The 10,875-nt window shown below is 36.5% G+C and overlaps 2 protein-coding genes across 7 annotated transcripts; one reads left to right on the forward strand and one right to left on the reverse strand.

Moving 5' to 3' along the window:
• Positions 1-929: 929 nt before the first annotated feature.
• LOC306843891 (transmembrane protein 205-like) lies at positions 930-6,216 on the forward strand. 6 transcript variants are annotated; one of them, XR_013781875.1, is made up of 5 exons: positions 930-1,091; positions 2,384-2,533; positions 2,851-3,014; positions 3,970-5,776; positions 5,873-6,215. XR_013781875.1 is itself a non-coding variant. In XM_079375596.1 (5 exons), exons 3-5 carry the CDS (start codon positions 2,434-2,436, stop codon positions 4,270-4,272), a joined length of 567 nt encoding a protein of 188 aa, XP_079231722.1. In that variant the 5' UTR covers positions 985-1,091; positions 1,234-1,334; positions 2,384-2,433; the 3' UTR covers positions 4,273-6,209. The 6 variants fall into 6 exon arrangements, 5 of the variants coding, with proteins under 5 accessions (XP_079231718.1, XP_079231722.1, XP_079231719.1 ...); XM_079375596.1 differs by adding an exon at positions 1,234-1,334 and having other exon boundaries at positions 985-1,091; positions 3,970-6,209; XM_079375592.1 differs by having other exon boundaries at positions 982-1,091; positions 3,970-6,215.
• A 67-nt stretch (positions 6,217-6,283) lies between these two features.
• Positions 6,284-10,726, reverse strand: LOC306843411 (tripartite motif-containing protein 16-like protein). Its single transcript, XM_079374899.1, has 6 exons — positions 10,059-10,726; positions 9,182-9,277; positions 8,834-9,067; positions 8,592-8,751; positions 7,777-7,836; positions 6,284-7,661 (listed from the first exon to the last, which is right to left on the reverse strand). The coding sequence occupies exons 1-6, from the start codon at positions 10,395-10,397 to the stop codon at positions 7,132-7,134; spliced, it is 1,419 nt and encodes a 472-aa protein (XP_079231025.1). The 5' UTR covers positions 10,398-10,726; the 3' UTR covers positions 6,284-7,131.
• Positions 10,727-10,875: the final 149 nt, after the last annotated feature.

Genomic DNA, 10,875 nt, shown 5'->3' on the forward strand with positions numbered 1-10,875 from the left:
TCTTTCTATTCATCAAAGAATCCTGAAAAAAGTACTCAACTGTTTTAAATAATAATAATAATAACTGTTTCTTGAACAGCAAATCAGCACATTAGAATGATTTCTGAAGGATCATGTGACACTGAAGACTGGAGTAATGATGCTGAAAATTCAGCTTTGATCACAGGAATAAATTACATTTTCAAATATCTTCAAATAGAAAGCAGTTATTTTAAATAGTAAAAACAGTTCACAATATTACTGATTTTGCTGTATTTTTAGTAGAAGTTGTTGTAAACAAGTAAAACGCTAGTAGGCCTATTTTTTATATAGCCTAAAATTTGGGATGCAGGTAAAAAGTGTCTTTTTCTTGGTAAATTTATGGAATTTCATAATAAATAGGGTATACTTAATTAGTTCTCCTACTTTATATTATTATCACTGATTTTGTTCATTGACACCATTTATGGAAGGGATCTTCAAATCTGACCCAGGACCCACTTTCCTGCAGAGTTTAGCTCTAAAACACATCTGAGCATGCTAATCAGTGTCTTCAGAATCATTAGACAATCACCGGTAGGTGAATTTGATCAGGGTTGGAGCTAAACTCTGCAGTGCATTGGCCCTCCAGGGCAAGATTTGAGGAACTTTATGGTCTGCTTTATGGTCTGTATTTAATGGGATCACTTAGTGTTAGGGTTAGGTTACCATTATATGCATTGCATTTATAAATAGCAGCTGTATATAAAACAATAAATTTGTGTTGTTCCCCATTTACATAGAGTGTGTGTGCACGTGTGCGTGTTTGTAAATGTACAAGAAAAATATTTTCCATTCATCATAATTACCATGATCAAGAAAATCCGTCTTCACAAAGCACTGTCTGCCACCAGTGAACAAAACCACGCCCAACAACATACACAAGCCACGCCCACCAAACCACTCCGACCGCTTTGAATACTGAGCAAAGTCTTAAAACCCCGCCCACCATCCTGACTGCCTGCCAGAATCCGAGAGTAACTGCGGCTGCATACCGGTTCCTCCTTTTTCGTACGTTTATGGTGACGCGCAACCGGCCACCGACGATTTACATAGTCACGGGTGATCGTCTGGTAAGTATATCGACATCATGGAGACAGCATGTAGCTGTAATGATATCCAGTCTTTCATCATAACCCAGGTGTAGCTTTCACATTACGCATCAGAAATGTAAGTTGGTGTCAATAATGTGCAAAGAAGTTTCCTCTTTTGGAGAGAGTCGCGGTGCTTAATGGGAAGCTTTGGAGGTTTGGACACCATGACTATATCTGAGGCGCGTGCGTACTCCGTCAGAAGGAGCCACAGATGCAGTCTAGGTAGGCAGCGTAGTGTGTTTGGAGGCACAGCCCATATTCTGGGCATGGCGTTAGTAGTGAATCAGCTCTGCACAATAAGGGTACGAGTAGTTCACTCACACTTACGATTCTTAAAGTTACAGTTAATCCAAAAATGAACGTTTGATAGCTAAATTTACTTTCTTCTGTGAAGTACAAACCATGTTAGCTAGATTGACAGTCATATTTCACTTCTTGGCACATTTTTTCCATACTTTGGAAGTGAATTGGGACAGGGGTCAGGGTTGCCAGGTGTGCGTTTTCCTGTGAGTTATAGGTTTTACACGGTGACTAAATTATATTTGACTGAAATGCTTGAAATATTTCATCCATTTTTTATTCTGACAAATACCAATTTGTAGTGAAGAAGGTGCACTGGTAGTAAATCGTTGAGTTAAAAAAAAAAAAAAAAAAACTTCTATTATATTATTTTATTATTATCTACTACTATTATATTGTAATTTGTGTAATGCATAACAATGACTGTAAAATATGTATTTTAGATATGAAAGTTGTATATTTTAAGTTTTGATTATGTTTGGGCTTGAGTCACTGGGTTTGTTTTGGGTTAGTTATTATTGGCCATTAGGCTAGTTTTTTTACTCAGATCTGGCAACCCTAACTAGTGTTGTCATTCTTAGTTTGGAACAACATGGTTGTGACATAATTTATATTATTTGAAGCTGGTTTGACTTTCAGATTTTTAATTGTATTCCCTATTTGTCTTGTTGCTTTGTTAGCCCCCCACAATAGTTTGCAGTCAGTGTGCCTGTTATGATTTATATTAGGTGGCAGATCTTATTTAAGAAGGTTTGTTCCAATATGGTATGCCCTGTTAGTCATGTGGGTGAAAGGTGATCACCTCTACCTCTTGTGTTTATAACGCAGGGTGTGTTTTGTAACGTGCATCACATCAAGTACATGACTTAAGACATTAAAACTGTTATGACTTCTGAGTCTTATATAAATCTTGTGTGATGTAAGAATAATAAGGCATATTTGTGTCATTATTGTGTCACACCTTTAAACAGCATAGTGACAGTGAGTGAGGGAGGTGAAAGACGATAGTGTGCCTGTGACAATGTTTCCAGACCGAGAGCCTCCCTTCACTGCCAAACTCCTTCACCTCATTTTTCTCTCCACCTTCTGGGGAATGCAGATATGGGTCACCTTCATATCAGGTAGGTGTGGTCACTGCTTTTCACTGCATTTCTATGGTGGTAGATCATTAATGGAATGATTGTAGTGTTGTTGCTTCAAATCTGAAAGAATATTTAAGAAAAAGAAAAAATATATAATATAATATAAAAAAAATGTACAGTACACTGCAATTGTTTGTCTGAAAACATTACATTCAGTTTGCACTAAAGTATATTCTTTCTACAACAAGCACTATTTTTAAAAGTCTGTACTTTTTTTCACAAGGATAGTTTTATACATTAAACTAATATTCTGTTAAAAACCAAGTTTATGATATGCAAAGTTTTTTTTTTCTCAGGCTTTGTAATGGACAACCATCTAAACCGACACACGTTTGGTTTCATCCAGAGCCGGCTCTTCCCGTTTTACCTACATATCGGATCAGCCTGTGCTTTCTTCAACCTCACCATCTTTGCCATGTACCATCCTAGCAACATGCTGGATGATACGGAGGCCTTCCAGGTATTTAGAACATTATGTTAGTTCACTGAAAAATTATGAATTACCAGCATGTCATTTCAAACCTCTAGAACTTACTTTCTTCTGTGGAACAAAAAAAGAAGATATTGTGAAAGATCTGGTTGTCGTTCTTTTCCATCCAATTACAATAAATGTGGACTAGAGCATTCAAACTAGGTCCAAAAAAGGACACTAAAGCTCCATAAAAGTGGTCCAAACGACTTGAGCATTATATTTAAAGTTTTCTGAAGTCATACGATAGGTTTGGGTGAGAGACACGCCATTTTTTTTTTTTTTTACTATTCACCGACGATCTTCTCTTTAGCTTTATGTGAGCTGAGAAGCAGTGCCTGAATTTTTAAGTCTGGAATCAGTCTGAGTTATGAACAAATCATTAGTTGTGTGAACTGGATCAACTGATTCTTTGACTAAAATCACATTCAAAAGAAAGATTTATTAATGAACCGAGCATATCCACTTCTCTTATGAATGCACAAATATTGAATGACTGGTTCACCCAACAATTAAAATATGCTGAAAATGTAGTCGCTCTCAGGCCATCCAAGCTGTAGATGAGTTTGTTTCTTAATGGGAAAAGATGGGAGAAATTTAGCATTACATCTCTCACTCACCAATGGATCCTCTGCAGTGAATGGGTGCCATCAGAATGAGAGTCCAAACAGCTCATAAACACATCAATAATCCACAAGTCTACCTGTTTGTGATAAATTCATCAGACCAGTGCTTGTAAGCTCCAGGTCACATTCGTTATAATTGCATGGAAAAGTGTAACCAACACATTGTTTAAATTGGTTATGTTTGTTAAATGGAAGAAAGAAAGCCATACGTTTTGGAACAACACAAGGGTGAAAAGATTATGATTTTGGGGTGAACCAACCTTTTAAACTTTATGAATGGTGACAGACTTGATTCCACCAGCTTTCTGTTTTTTCCCTAGATCTTCATTTTTTTTGTCTGTGTGACTGTGGCGGCAGTGAATGCCCAGTGGTTTGGTCAGATGACCTCGGAACTAAGGGCAGACATGCACCTGATTGAGCAGGCCTGTGGATTGGGTCAGGACATCGGACTCTCGTCCAATCGGGAAGCGTACGCCAAGCTCTGCGAGACAGACCCCAAGTATAAAAAGCTGAGTGGTCGGCTGTGGCTGTATCACCTGCTGTCCTCACTTTGTAATCTCTGCTGTATAGTATGTAATGGATACAGCCTATATTACCTGGCAGAAAACCTCACCACACTCTGATGACCTTCCTGTAACATAGTGGAGTTATGCTCCCACAATGCAATGCAACCCCTTGGTTAACGTCTGTGTGACTCCGGAAGCGATGACCTGCTCTCAGGTACTGGATTACCTCCTGACAGATCTGATTATTATTGTTATGGATTGTCTTTTTCTTTGTTGTGCTAGTTTTAGTTTAGACATATGATGTATAGAGAATATTTTTGTGCATATTTAAATGATACAATGTTACATTTTACATGGTTGATAAAAAACTGATATGCGAGATTAAATGAACAAAAATGGGAAGTGGAAGGGATATTTTCAAAACTTTTCTTGACGTTCTAGAAATTATGGCACATTTTCTGTTTTCTCAATGAAGGCAACTTCACTCTGTCACAAAGTAGCCAAATTATTTGATTTCTCTGTTTCAATGGCCAGCTTCACCCTGTTCTCCTGAATTGGGTGTGAATGTATCGACATGTCCGTGCACAATCTCTCATTATAAGTACACTTCCACATTTTAACAGGGATGAATATGCAAATTATGCTCTCATCTGGCTGTAGATTTAGAATTCTGTTGCTGTTTGTTGAAATGGAGTTTAAAATAAATGCACCCAGCACCAGTTGCACCACAGCATGGGGTTGTGCATGTTATAAAAGTATTTTTTTTAATGACTCACAAACACATTCTTGTTTTATACTGATTGACAATGTATATAGTGTTGTATATTATCAATGCACTGGATACAGAGGTCCGCTCAGAGCTAATATATTCTAATGTGTGTGTGTGTGTATATATACATATACATGAAAAATATTACTTTTGCATGGAATATTTATGTCAGCCTGGGTCATGAATTATGTTCAATATTTGAAATTGTAGCATTATGTCATTTAAATATACTGGTAAGACACATTTGCAGATGTACTCTTATCTGAATCCATCAAACTGACCTTTGTTGTGACAGATTCAACACAAACCAGTATATGTCCTGTTTGGCCGCTTTTGCACACTGTGCCTTTTACAGATGTTAAGCAACAACAAACTGGACTATCTGGTGTACATGACACGTGTGCTTCGCAGTCATTTTATTTGTCAAACACGTGATGTGCCTAACTAGCGTGTTAGTCATATAAAATTCTGTGTATTCAGACATAAAGCACCATTATTATAATGGTGACACCTTACTTTGGAATGTAGCTTCTGTTTTCAGTCGCCTTACACATTTTGCTGTCTGTCCATCATATTTGTGTATATTCGTATCAGTAACTGTACAGTGCCTTGCATAGAGATATCTTTCAGTTTTAATACTGTATGACTGTGTCCAGTAAGATGCTGGTGAGGCTTTGGGTTTGTCCCTGTAATTAGGGATTGACTATATTTTATCAGTGCAATTGAACCGGCAGCTAGGGACTCTCTGTTAATGGTTATATTCACTATATTTAACTTAAAATATCATCTAGTAAAACATATGGTCAATAGAATGAAATGCATATACTTTTGCTTAATACTGTGTTATTGAAGGTCCATCAAATTTTAGCTGAAGTTTCATTCCTGTCTGCATATGTAAATTAAATTGTAGATGATGTTGCATTACCAGGTTTTCTGCCTGAATAAAAGGTAATTGCAATTTATACTGCATCTGGTTATGTAAAGCTGAAAAAGTGTCATTTTTTGATATTAAACAGCACAGTGAAAGTAAATGTGAAAAACATCCAGCCTGACACAGCAACATTGGTTGAACTATTGTGTGAATGACTATCTGTTTGACCAGTAATACATTAGGGGTGTTTGGGAAAACAGTTATTTTTGCAATTCCATTTGTGAAGAAATTTGACATCACCTTCAAGAATGAAGAACAGTATCTGAATCTGTGATGAATGTAAAGCTGTTGCAGTTCTGTTGTGTAATGTATGGAAATGGATTGAATGTTTTTTGTTTTTCAAATAAATTTCTAAAAGTGTGTTTTGTGATTTGTAGGTTTTTTGCTCATAACAGGCCCCGATTGTAAATGTCAAGGAGACTTTGGATGTGAAATTCAATATTTTACTGGTGTCTAAAAGTACAATTTAAATATTTTTTTTTACTAAAAACTACAAATGCACTAAAATAAGAGCATTTTGTAAATATAGGTTTGCTTGTTTTATAATGCTGAGAGTTCTGGTTCCAGAAAATGATTGGTAAATTCATCGGTTTGTGACTGAAATTAGTCATAGTTAATGGTTTGTTAATAGTGAGAATTGGATCTTAAAATATATATATATATTTTTACAGTTAGCACAACCTGCCAAATTTAACATTCGCAGAGAAAACGTAACTATTTTATGTGGTGGCAATTTAGTATGAATTTGTATGGTGTGATTTGTACAGACACAAAAACGTGAAGGTTTACCCCCAACCCCAATCTATCAGTGGGACATAAGTGGATCATATGAAAACATTAAAATGAGAGGATATGAATTAGCCCAAATGTAAAATAGTTACGAATTGCCATGAGTGTGTGTTGGTCATTTATGTAAAACTTTACAATTAGTTACATTAGTTATATAACTAACAATAAGCGTTTGTTACAGTATTTATTACATTAAAATACAGATATATAAAAATACAGATGTTCATTGTTAGTCCATGTTAGCTCAGGTCCATTGAATAATATTAACATACAACTTTTGATTAAAATGTTATATTAGTAAATGATGAAATTAACTAAGATTGATATAAGTTTAGAAGCACTTAGAAGCTCAGATTAGAAGCACTTTTTATTGTTAGCTGATGCAAAATAATTTAATTAAGCTAATGTTAACCAGTGGAGGCTGACTTCTCACTTCATTAAGTTTCAAATAATTGCTCAGGAGCTGAATAAACTCCATTTCATGCCATTAAAGTGGATAACAAAGTCTCATACTGGACCCAGTGTTAATTCTGAAACCTGGATAGAGCGATTGAGTGAATGCAGTCCGAATTCTGTAAATGAGATTCATTGAGTCTGTGATGCTGTAAAACGCCAAAATTCCTGCAGAGAAGTCGACATAAATGCCAGTCCTGTGAGCCAACTGCATTTTGGGAATCTTAGTTTCCCGTCCATTGTGCCAGAATGCATATGAATCCTCAGAGCACACTAGACTCCAGGACTGGGCGTTGTGTCCAAATGCACACAGGTTCTTTCCTTTCCTGCTGATGTCCTCATAGGACACGGCGATGTGCACGGGACCCTTTCCGCTCCACTCTGCCTCGAAGTAACATCGGCCGGACACACTCTCCCTGCACAGGACCTGGTAATAGCTGTCAAACCTCTCTGGGTGGTCAGGAATGGATAGAGAGATTTTGCTGCACGTCACCTCGCCAGTCTCTGAGGAAACGCTGAGGTTTCTGTGAGCCGTGTTCAGGTCAAGAGTCAGGGGACCCGAATCTGAAATCCAGAGACACAAGACATGGATTAACAGACAGTAATTCTGTTGTCGGTTGTATTGATTTCTGTTGAACATTTGATTGCATGTGTGTGTGTGTGTGTGTGTTTTACTCACATTCCAAAAACTGCTCTCTGATCTTAGGTTCAGGCGTAGGAATAAACTTCAGGTTTGTCACTAATAAGACAAAATATAAACAGTGCAGACATTTTAAATATTTATACTTATTTTACTTTAATTTATTTGAATGTTTAATAGTCCTTTGAATACTTGCATGTATTTATTGAATACTGTATGAATTTTTTCATATAATATGTGTGTGTACTGTGTATATTTATTATGTATATATAAACACACACACAGTATACATTACTTTAAAATTTATATTTTACATAAATATATTTAATATATAAACATAACATATTTGTCTTAAATATTTACATGCATGTGTGTATTTACAAAGTATACACACATATATTATGTACACAAAAACTTTTATTTTTGGATGCGATTAATCGTGATTAATCATTACTCAGCACTAGTTTTTAGTTCAATGGGTTATAAAAATAAAAGGCTTCTGGCAATATTATCCAATAATAATGAATCAGAATGTGATTCATTAATCACATTGAAATGCACTGTAAAATTTGCCATGAATTTACAGTATTACATAAATGAGGTCAAAAATTTACTGTGAAATAAATGCATATTGGGTTATTTTCTGCCAAATTACTGTGAAACAGCTGAATGCTGCTAACAACATGTAATTTACTGTGAATTCACATTATAAAGCTGTCATTAACCAATTATACAAGTCCTGCTGTGAAATTACTATTAAAGTAATGCAGTTATTAACCTAGAATGTACTGCAATTTTACATTGAAATGTTTAGTTAGCATGCTATTCCAAACATATTTCTGATGATGGCTTACCTTTTTTTGACAATTTCTCCAATTTCTTCTGGCACAGATCTTTAATTTCCCCACACAGATATGTGAGTTTTATTGACACCATCTCAAAGGAGAAGTCCGGATTGACTAGAACTGCAGGAGAGGTCACCAACTCCGGCTCACTACACAGTGCTTCATAGCTCTGAGGAACATAATGAAATAAACTCTCTTAGAACAAAATCACGAGTGACAAGTACTTTGGTGTCTAGAAGCACTGACGCTACCTTCAGGAACTGCGTTTTATCATCAAGGTGTGCAAGCGTGTCGTATTCAGCATCTCTCCTCTTGAACTCTGCGATCTCCTGCTCCAGTTTCTCCATAAATCCATGTGCCTCGTCTAATTCCATCTGCTCCTTTGCTTTTATCATCTCTGTCATCTCAAAACACAGCGCCTCAATGGACTGAATCAGCTCTCTGAAGATCTTCACCGTATCCGCCACTGCTGCCTGGGCAGAGCTCTGTTATACAACATACAGAACCAGAGATGTGATGAGTTACTGATGATGTTACCGATGAAGGATCGTAAGTTGATCCACACTAAAGTGTCCACCTCCTGGCAGTAATAGACTCACCCTGAGAGAGAGTACAGAATGAGTCAGATCCTGTAGCTCCGTCTCGCGCTCCTTTATGACCTGCTGGCATCTCCTCTGTGACTGCTTAAGCTCTTGCTGCAGACCGGAGGATAAATACATGAAGTAACTTATTTTTTGAAACAACAAAAACAAATAAAGCAGCACATGTGATGAGAACTGAATTATACATTTAAACATACCAACATGCTTTCAAACCTTTATCAGGGTCATCCAGGTTTTTCTTTTCTTTCTTCATAATTACAAGTACTACTAGATCTCTTTTTTGTTCCTAGTTGATTTATTCCACAGCCCCTGTGAGCCATAAAGTTTTACTAGTACTATGTTATTTTTTCAACATTTCTTCTGTGGTGAGCATGTTTTTCGTTTCTGATTAAAATTCATTTTGATATTTTTTTGAGACAGAAGCTGTCTTTTTATCACAATGAAGCAAAAAAGCCTGAAATATCATACATTTTATAGTGTAATTATTTATTAGGGAAAAAAGCAGTGATGTTATCTTGTGAGAAAAGTAATGATACATTAATAATTTATCATAATTATAAAAAAGAATCCCTAAACAATACAAAATTTATATTCAATGACTTTTTTACTGTTATAGCTAATAACACACATATATCTACTTTATGATTTTAATAATTTTCTCTATGTATGACTTACTTGTGCAAACACAAATCCTGCTTAGTTCGATGTTTTGTTATATAACGCAATTATATTCATACATTTTGAAGGTGAACATATATAAACTGACTGACCTTTTAATGACTTGTTTATGAATGTAAACACAAAGCTCTTGCTATGCTTAGTTATTATAAAGTTTTAGCATCACATTTAAAGTCAGAAGAGAAGTCAGACACACCTGACAGAACATGACGAGGTCCTGCTTTTCTTTTGCGATGACTTCATTATTCTCAGCTCCAAGGATGGTGGGGGGACGCATTCCGGTCTGTCTCAGTTTCTCAACAACTTCAGCAAACAGTGTGTTTTTGTTGAGCGCGGGTCTCGGGGAGAAGGTCTGTCTGCACTCTGGACAGCTGCACAACTTCTTCTGGTTCTTCTGCTCCCAGAAGCTCTTAATGCACTCCATACAGTAATTGTGTCCACAAGGAATGGTCACGGGGTCCCGCAGGAGCTCCATACAGATGGGACAGCTGAACTGCTCCTGGTTGACGAAAATACCAGCTTCTTCCTCTGCCATCTTTTACAGTTCAGGTAAAAGTACAGCTGCTTTGTGGAGAGAGTATGGCGTTCGCTTGTGCCTCCCACTATTGTCTTCGTATATGAGGTTGTAATGGGAGGAGTCCGTCGTGTACAGTCTGTGTCACTCTGGTTATGTTTCACGCGTAATAAAGTCATGCAGTCTGTGTTGTTGTTGTTGTTGTTGTTTTGTAATTAATATTTTCATCTTCAGAAAAGTGATTCACAGCTACGCAAGTAAAGCTTCTGGAAAGATCAACCCCAGGGATGATGTTGCTTGTTCCTGTGCATGTTTGTTCATGTCCACTGGATGAATGCGTGCATAATGACATGTTTCATAAGTAGGGCTGGGTATAACTTAGTTAAAAAATGTTCGATACCGATACCTTGAGTTCGATACCAGTTCCTGAACGATACTTTTTTCGATACCAATTTTATGAAAACAGTTTTATTGTTATTAAATTCTATGTTGTAGTATG

This window comes from Barbus barbus, assembly GCF_936440315.1.
Source record: "Barbus barbus genome assembly, chromosome: 24".
NCBI lineage: Eukaryota > Metazoa > Chordata > Actinopteri > Cypriniformes > Cyprinidae > Barbus > Barbus barbus.

Coding starts and splice junctions, on each gene's coding strand:
- LOC306843891 (XM_079375592.1), top strand. CDS start 2,434: ATGTTTCCAGACCGAGAGCCTCCCTTCACTGCCAAACTCCTTCACCTC. Junction 2,534..2,850: donor ATGGGTCACCTTCATATCAG/GTAGGTGTGGTC, acceptor TTTTTTTCTCAG/GCTTTGTAATGGACAACCAT. Junction 3,015..3,969: donor ATGATACGGAGGCCTTCCAG/GTATTTAGAACA, acceptor TTTTTTCCCTAG/ATCTTCATTTTTTTTGTCTG.
- LOC306843411 (XM_079374899.1), bottom strand. CDS start 10,397: ATGGCAGAGGAAGAAGCTGGTATTTTCGTCAACCAGGAGCAGTTCAGC. Junction 9,278..10,058: donor ACCTCGTCATGTTCTGTCAG/GTGTGTCTGACT, acceptor TCCGGTCTGCAG/CAAGAGCTTAAGCAGTCACA. Junction 7,662..7,776: donor CAGAGAGCAGTTTTTGGAAT/GTGAGTAAAACA, acceptor TCTGGATTTCAG/ATTCGGGTCCCCTGACTCTT.